General features: G+C 30.6%; 1 protein-coding gene across 2 annotated transcripts; it reads right to left on the reverse strand.

Moving 5' to 3' along the window:
* Window positions 1-224: 224 nt before the first annotated feature.
* On the reverse strand, window positions 225-2482 carry LOC115700448 (fasciclin-like arabinogalactan protein 7). Of its 2 annotated transcripts, XM_061102782.1 has the most exons (3): window positions 2212-2482; window positions 2056-2110; window positions 225-1312 (listed from the first exon to the last, which is right to left on the reverse strand). In XM_061102782.1, the coding sequence occupies exon 3, from the start codon at window positions 1251-1253 to the stop codon at window positions 465-467; it is 789 nt and encodes a 262-aa protein (XP_060958765.1). In that variant the 5' UTR covers window positions 1254-1312; window positions 2056-2110; window positions 2212-2482; the 3' UTR covers window positions 225-464. The 2 variants fall into 2 exon arrangements, with proteins under 2 accessions (XP_060958765.1, XP_030483846.1); XM_030627986.2 differs by having other exon boundaries at window positions 2056-2430.
* Window positions 2483-9594: the final 7112 nt, after the last annotated feature.

Raw genomic sequence — 9594 nt, forward strand, 5'->3', positions numbered from 1 at the left:
TTTGGCTGTATAATAGATTTAAAGAGAAATACATTTTTTAACACTCACGTCTTTTTTCTATCACTCTTTTGTGTCAACAGAGTCAACACTGCACCCTAAAAGTTTGAGTGGAGGGAGCTCTAGCGCAATACGGCACAAATATCAACATCGATAAGTCAATTTTGCATAAGGGGATAACAAAAATTATGAAAACTGAACATAAGTAAATGGTAAAACAACATGGATTTAAGCTGAGAAGAGTACAATCATTTTCTATATGATAATATATCAAACAAAATGCATCATCTTCCATATCAGAAGATCTCACATATTCTCATACATAAAATTCAATATCAATAGTAGATATGTTCAGAAAAAAATGGGGTTTCGAATGAAAAAAGGAGCAACTGATGCAAATCCAAATATACCCTTTTAACATAATAAGTTAAAAAAATAAAATCAACTCAACATTGAATCCAATCCCTTCACAAGAACAAGGCCAGCCCACCTGAAACAGCCAAAACCATTTGGCTCAAAACTCCCAAGCTGTTGACCCTGTGAGAAGCAGACTTCCCTTGTGAAGTAGAAGATGATGGGGACTTGGCATCAGTTCCCTCATCTCCTGGCGCATCTGCAACAGGAGCAATATCTGGGGATGGTGCTGGAGCTGGGGTTGGAGGGATATCAGTTCCAAAAATGGCCTCAGGGAGGAGAACTTTATCAACCTGGTAAAGGGCAACAGGGTCAGTTGAATGAACACTGCTGCTGACCTTTGTGTTGGTCCAACCCGAGCCGATGTGGACAGTCCCTGAAACATCAGTGAAGTTCAAAGTGAATGGACCACCAGCCATGGTGTTGATTGGGCTGCTTTGACTAAGATTGGTGAACTCAGCTAAGCTGTAGTAATGTGGCAAAGCGTGGAACAGCAACAGTGACTTGAGCTGATCATTGGTGATGTTTTTCAAAGAGGGCTTCTGCTTAAGGGATGCGAAAGCACTGTCTTTTGGGACAAAGATGGTTACACCTTCTTCAGTGTTGTTGGCTTGGTTTTGCAAGGTTTCAATCACTTTGGTGGATACAAGGTAGTCAAGGAAGGTGGAGAATGGACCGGCCACAGTAAGTAATTCGGTCAGATTCACGTAATCAGGAGCTGGGGCTGGTGCCGGAGTTGGAGTTAGGATTAGGGGAGGTGGTGAAGCAGCTTTTTGAGCCATTGCTGATGAGCACAGAAGCAGCAGCATACTGCTGGCAATGAAAACATACTTGTACGCCATTTCGGACAAACTGTCTTTGAAAAGTGCTTATTGTGAGAAATACCAGACTCTCCAAATTCCTATAAAAACAACAATTTCATATCCCAATTCAGATCTCAGTATTAATAAAAGAAGGGAATTAGTGTTATGCTCCGGTCAAATCATAATGTGGGTTATCATTCATTCTATGTTTTATTTCGAAATGGAACCTGTTTTTTAACACTACATAGTGAGTACTACTGATTTGAAGAACTAGATCTTGGTCAACTATACATACCCATTTTCTAATAAGATGAAATTGTTAGGTGGGGAAAGAAGATCTAGTGGAATATAATAGATTAAGAACAGCTGCAATGACACACTGCACATGTAATTCTCTCATCTTTCAAATATGATACAGTATACTTTAAACTGTTCAATGAGAGATCCAACTCAGTAGAGGACGCTCAAAATTTGAAGAGAAGAAGAGCCAAATCAAAATGGCCTTTAAACTGAAAACATCTAAATCATTTTGAAGAACCTTACTTTTCAGCTCACTAACAACATCTAGTGAAACCCATTTCACCAAATCCGTCGAAGTGCCACAAACAATTCCCACATTCACACAATGTACATCAATAATGGCAAAGAAGCAGATCTAGATCAGATCTTACTAAAAGTAAAACACATTGTGAGATTAAACAAAAGAAAGCAAGAAAGCATTAAGAATTCTCAAAATGGAAACATTTAAAAAAAAAAATTACAAACAAACAAATGTAGCTAAAGAAATCTGAGAAAAGAAGGTACAATGAGAAGAGCAGAACAGAGTGTTAAGGAAACCCACCTCAGACTGAGAGCAAGAGGAGGTCAGAGAGAAATGGCAGTGAAGAAATGAGAAGCTGATGCAATAAAAGGTGGAAGTGGGGTGAGATTATATAAAAGATGGAGTTATTAGTTAGATAAAAACAAAAACACACAATAAAAACAGCTAGTAGGTGACCTTAGTAAAAACAATTTGTGTGTGGTAAAAGACATATAAAGTCTTGAGTAGGTGTAGGTGGTTTCTTTCTTTCTTAGTTGGACACAAAATAAAGTAATAATTAATTGGAATGAGTTTCTAAAAGAAAAGAGGCCATTTGAGAAACAAACTTAGTGTAGGGTGGGCTTTCTAAATCACCTGCAACTTATTAGTTTAATAAACATTTTAAACACCAATCTTGCACTCCACCCTACCAAATGGCAAGATCTCCATTTTATATTCAAATTCTCTTGTCATGAGTGACTCGTGAGAAACTCTCACCAATTTCAATTTGGTTGATGAAACTCATGGAAGTGCTTTGTGAGTTTTAGGGTAGGAAAAGGATGAGATGAGTCACTCACTCTAAACTTTAAAGGCAATACAATACTCCACTACCATAATAAAATAAAATAATCATATTCCTTAATCAAGGCTGTCCTTTACAATTCTATGGTAGAAAAAAAAAATCTTATTTGTTTTGAGTTTCATTTTAGAAAATTTATCTGAAAAAATATTAAGTTTATATTAGGACATTTAGTTAGTTAGAGTTAATCTTGATTAGTTATAACTATTTTTCAGCTCAGGTAATAACTTTGCCTATATAAGGCTCTCTGTAATCATTTTGTTTCAAAGAGAAAATTACTCTCATCACTCAATTTAAAATTGTAATAAAACAAGAAAGAAAAGATAATGTTATCTTTTCTCCCAACTGCAAGTTATAGATGATATGTTTACATAGCCTTATTAGACAATATATATATAATCATTTTTTTTTTTATAATTACAATGATGTCTAATGAAATGTTTTTGTAATGTTTTATTAAATGCTAGATAACATTTCAGTGTTTTTAAAACGAGAATATATTTTTGTAATAAAATAGCACACAAATGGAATACAAGCAAAATAATAATAAAGCGGCTTATGTATAATTTTCTTTTGCTAAAGAATATTTCTCTTATATTATTCCATTGTAGATTATCAGGACATCCATTCTCTTAGCTCCCCCCTCCCCTCTCTCTCATTTTTTCTTTTGCTAAAGAATAATTTTTACTCTCACTCCACTACTAAACATAATCCATGCCTACAAAAGATGAAATGAATGGCAATGATGACAATAATAATGAGAACACAAAAAAGTGTGCATATAAGCATTGATATTATAATATAGGGTAAGTTTATATTGTTAGACTATAATGTAGTGTATGTAATATAGCATATACAAACGATATGAAATGCGAAAAACAAACTGTAATCATATCAATAATATATGCAATGGAAGGATCGATATACCTCCAGCCATTGATCTTTGAGCTTCAATCCCTGCGATAGCTTCGGTATTGGAGTTCGTGCTTCCTCGCTCTCTCAACTCTCTTTAGATGGAATTTGCTGAATCAAATCAAAATGAGTGAGAAGCTCGGGGACCGAGACCCTATATTTATAGGTGAGATACTCCATCAGTATCTGCGCCACATTAATTGTCAGAATATTTTAACAATTAATTCAGGAAATCAAATCAGGTAATGAACATAGAAATCTGACCATATATAGAATATTACATAATTGATTTTGTCCAGATTCAATGAATATAAAATATTCATTTATCAGAAAATCAATTATTTATTTATTTCCTTAAATAGAAAATCATTTCCATAAATAGAAAATTATTTCCATAAATAGAAAATTTATTTCTATAATTAAAATATTCTAATATATATTATACCGGAAAAGAATATTTTGGTACACTCCTTAGAATATTTTGGTACACTCCTTACTTATTTTTATATTTAAGAAAATATTTTAATCTAATTTTTTTTCTTAATAATGTTATATTATTTTATAATATAATAAGTATAGATTAAAATGTGATAAATATATTATTATGTGAATAATATATATTAAGTGTATGGTATATAAATGTGTGACTTATGATTTTACAACCTATACTTTTGTAACCTACTTGTTGTAACTTGGAGAGGAGTTACAATTTGTTGTCACTTGTAACTCATGTGTCGATCACACATGATTAGTGTAATAAAAGAGATGTTACATAAAGTTGATGATAGAATTCAAAATTATGATGATATAGTTGTTACATAATGGATTAATACTCATTTATGTGAGAGAAATGAGGTGTGTAATTTGAATTCTACGTGTGATCACCTAAACATTATAAAAGGAGGTCTTTGGTGCTCATTTGAGAGAGGAGAAGTTTTCTATCAAGAAAGCACTTTGCTAGGAAACCCTAAAAGGTTTGATAATTCCCAAAGCTATTTCCTAGAGAGTTCCTTTAGTGCTTAGAGATAGGGGAAATAAGCTTTTGGACAAAGGTATAATACCTTGTTCAAGTCATGGTGATCCACACTAATCTACACTCAAGGTTGTGAGTGAGTGTATATATATATATATTCTTCTCTTGCTATATATATTATATTACATGTGTTGTCTTCTCCTTCTACCTTTCATATATATATATGCAGTATATATAGTGTATATATGTGTATTGTGTAACATATATTTAATCAATCTCTTTTATTGTCCTTGTATTATTTTTACAATTGAGTTGTATATATCTTGGTTTACCTTCCATTGTAATAATATCTCTAACAATCAAAAGCTTATCCCTTTTCAATGGAAGATGAGATAAATCAAGATTGTGAGAATACAAAGATAAGGAATTTTATGTGAAAACCATTCATGGATGAACACGGTGGTGTATATTATGTGATTTACTATTATAGATGATAGTAATATATATGATTATACGAGTTATATATATATGTGACATATATGTGATTATGTGTTTGTATCATATTAATATATATAGTAGTATATAATATGATATTTAAATTTATATCATGTAATTATATGTATATATATGAGATATATAATATACATAGTAAGAATATGAGTTATGTGTATTATATATATATGATGAGATATAATATAATATACATATGTATATATTGTGAGATTAAATATGTAGAAATAATTATTTCTATGTATTTATATGAGACATGCATACATAATATATATTATGTGTATATAATATACATCATGCATATTAAAGTGTATATATATGTTATATATGTGTGAGGTATATAAAATATATAGTTGTGTAATTAATATATATATATTATGTGTACATGATATATATGTATATGTGTTATATGTATATGAGATATATAACATATATGTTTATATAATTAATATTATGTATATTACATACATATTATATTAGTTGGCATAGAATTATTATTTGAGAGTTATAATTCATGCATGAGAGTTATAGATTAATTTTGTACATTAATATACAAATTATATAATGTATATGATAATAATATTGATAGTGTTTATTACTACTGATGTGGAGATTATTATCATATATATTGTGAATAAAGAGAATTTAAAATTCTTTTTCAATAGTGATTTTGAAAAAATAAAATTGTAACTTGTGAGAAGTTACATTTTATCTCATTTTATGAGATAAGAAAAGTGAACTATGAGAGTTACACTTATGAGAATTGTCTTCTCCAGGTCTTGTCATAGCAAGAACAAATGGATCAAAAGTGGATCTAAACATATGAAATGAGTCATAAATTAGAAGAGCAATTTTAGACTCAAATCAAAGTGAATCATGGTGGATTCAAAAATTGTGAAAAAATAACAAAATTAGAGAAGCAATTTTGAATCTTAAATAATCAAAGTGGTGAACAAAATTGATGAGAATTTTGTTAACTTTGGTATTATATTTGGGTTAATCTCATTGAGGAGATAACTTTAAAATAATGGGTAAAAATAAACACATTATTTTATGAGTAGTAATGTAAGTTTGATATTTTAGTTTTGTTGAGAAAACTAAAAATGTTAAATGGTATTTTTTTTAAAGGACCTTAAAAAGTCATTTCAAGAGAAAATACACACATTAGTGATATTTTATATACACTTTATGGTAAAAATATGGGAGAGAGCCACAAACTTAATCAAAATGTGATGAGACATTGTTGATTAATTCATTTGATTTTGAATGCAAATTTTAAATCAAATTTGGCTATGTGCATATATAAAATTTTGACATATTTTGGTGTTAAAGTTTAGTGAAAATAATTTAAGAAAGAGATTAATTAAAGAGTTATAGAGACAAAGTGGTCCTCTATATTTTAAAATCCAGATATTATCTTGATAAGTCAAATGTGAAAGTGTAGGGGTGCATACTCCAATATGAGAATTTGAGACATGCTTGCTGTCTTAAAATATAGTGCAATTTAGACATGTTTGGTGTCTAAATTAGTGTTTAATTTTGATATGTTTGGTATCAAAATTATTGAGAATTTGAGTTGTGTGAAAATTAATCTATTGGGATTGAATTTTCAAAGCTTATGTACTTAAGGAGAAAAGTGGTCACAAAGTGAACACTATATTTTGGCATGCATGATTCACATGGAATCAATAGTGAGAGGTTATAACAAATCGCTTAATCTCTGTACAAGATTAAAGCATGAATTTTTGAGGGATGGGACCTAAACTCCCTTAGTGTCTTGCTCAATATTGATTGTAACCTATCTTAACACTAGTAAAAATCTAGTCTTAAGTTCAATAGGTAATAACAAGTCAATAGAGTGAATATGGTACTCAATTGTCCCATCTATGGATGAGTACATGTTGTGAAAATTGAGGGTTAAAATTGAAAGGTTTTTTGATGGAGCTTAAGCTTAAGAAAACTCACTTAAGCTTAAGAAGTGTCTAAAGAGTGGTGAGACAATAAAACTCCACCTATATGGACTAGAGGTGGTCATGCCGCCTCTTTTGAGAATTTGGAGTATTCTCTAGAGAGTCCATGAATTGGAATTTTTCACATGGCCATTAACGGTGCAAGAGCGAGACATGCGGTCTCAAGTGAGCATTAGTGAGGGTGTGTGTGTTATCACCGGTTTGTATTAAAGGAATAGTGGTTCAATGTTACGATAACCAAAATGTCATCAAATTTTGCGGTAACTACACTAAGGTAAAATTCAAGTCGAAAGACATTTTACCTAATGCACATAAGCAAGACTTCTTTGAAAGTGTATATATTCAATCAAAGTGGGAAAATGTTATATTTTGATTGATTAAATAAATGTTACAAGTGTGTCACACATTTTAATCTAGTAGGGGATTGTTATATTATTTTATAATATAATAAGTATAGATTAAAATGTGAAATATATTATTATGCGAATAATATATATTAAGTGTATGGTATAAATAAATGTGTAACCTATGATTTTACAACCTACACTTTTGTAACTTAGATGTTGTAACTTGGAGAGGAGTTACAATTTTTTGTCACTTGTAACGCATGTGTTGATCACACATTATTAGTGTAATAAAAGAGATGTTACACAAAGTTGATGATAGAATTCAAAATTATGATGATATAGTTGTTACATAATGGATTAATACTCATTTATGTGAGAGAAATGAGGTGTGTAATTTGAATTCTATGTGTGGTCACCTAAACATTATAAAAAGAGGTCTTTGGTGCTCATTTGAGAGAGAAGTTTTCTATCAAGAAAACACTTACCCTAAAAAGCTTGATAATTCCCGAAGCTATTTCCTAGAGAGTTCCCTTAATGCTTAGAGATACGGGAAAGAAGCTTTTGGACAAAGGTGTAATACCTTGTTCAAGTCATGGTGATCTCGTCTATTCTACACTCAAGGTTGTGAGTGAGTATATATATATATATATATATATATATATTCTTCTCTTGCTATATATATTATGTTACATTGTAATCTTCTCCTTCTACCTTTCATATATATATATATATGCAATATATATAGTGTATATATGTGTATTGTGTAACATATATTTAATAAATCTATTTTATTGTCCTTGTATTATTTTTACAATTGAGTTGTATATATCTTGGTTTATCTTTCATTGTAATAATTTCTCTAACAAATAATATACGTTATAGTTATTAAATTTTTAAAAAGAATTTGAATTATTTATAGTGACAAAAATAAATTTTAAACAGTTATTTACCACTCGTTTAAAAAAAAAAAAAAATAATGTGTGCAACAATAAGTTTGAATTTTATTTTCTACACTATATTCAAGTTATTTTGAAAATGTAAATAGATAGTTATAAATAATAACTATAACACACCGTCATGAAGAAAAAAATAGACTACAAGTTTTCTTTAAGGTGTGCTAATATATTTTTTCGAGTATACTATAAAATGAATATCCATAACCATTCAGAAAAATCATTCGCAAAGCACCAAACTTAAAAAGTTGTAAGAAAATATTTTAATATAGTTGAGGCTATGGCCAAGAATTTAAGAAACTTCTTCCTTTTCTACTAATAACCTTCCTAATATACCTATCAAACATGGTTGTTTTACTAATTTTTTTTTTTTTTGAAAATATACAAATATAAGATATATAGATATATAAAGTGTGTGTAACACTTACTTATTCAATTTTTTTTTAATTAGAAAAATGAAAATATTTTTCAAAAACATATTTTATAAAACTTTTTTCATTTTTCAATTTTTTAATTGAGAATTAAAATTTTGAAAATAAAAAAAAAGTCACTTTCAAAATTTGTTTAAATAATTTTTTAATCAATATTTTAAACTCCAACCCCAATCTCGATCTTGGGACCCAGACCCAGACCCTTATCTGGACCCCAGCCTCGACCCCGACTTAAGCCCTGGATCCAGTCGCGACCCCAGACCCGGACGTCGCCTCGGTCCCAGACTCTAGCCCTGGCCCCAAACGCCAACCCTAGACCCCGTTCCAAGACCCAATTTGGGACTCCGTCTTTGAACCCACCCAGCCCCAGCCCCAGCTCCAGCCCTATGTTAGAATTATTTTATTAGGATCTAGATTTACTAACAAGTATGTTATTAACATCCTAAATATGAACTTCTAAAATGATATGAAATAAACACATATAAAGTATCAGGAACCTTACAGTGGTTGTAGCGGAATATAATGTCTCATTCCACTCAGATCTCTAACCCTTGTATCCTTTCTTTAGCAGAGTATCACCAAGATCTGAGTCTGAATCTCCTTCTCTTGAAACTGAATTCTTCACAGCCTTACACACTATGATTGAGTACCACTTGATGTGTGTGAGCACTCACTCTTTCACTATAGGCTTCAGTTTTGAAGAGAGGAACAGAGAGAGAGAGGTTTCGGCTAGGGTGGTGAGAAGAGGCTTGAAATTTTTACTAAAGGAATGAGATGCATCATTTTTCCATTAAACCATCACTACCTATTTATAAGAAACCACTTAGGGTTAGGTTAGATTTAATTAGCATTAAAATAATAAAAAAATAAAGTGGAAAAATCAATCCCTAGTGGCCGGCCATGGA

Source organism: Cannabis sativa, chromosome 8 (assembly GCF_029168945.1).
Source record: "Cannabis sativa cultivar Pink pepper isolate KNU-18-1 chromosome 8, ASM2916894v1, whole genome shotgun sequence".
Classification (NCBI taxonomy): domain Eukaryota; kingdom Viridiplantae; phylum Streptophyta; class Magnoliopsida; order Rosales; family Cannabaceae; genus Cannabis; species Cannabis sativa.

Coding starts and splice junctions, on each gene's coding strand:
- LOC115700448 (XM_061102782.1), bottom strand. CDS start 1,253: ATGGCGTACAAGTATGTTTTCATTGCCAGCAGTATGCTGCTGCTTCTG.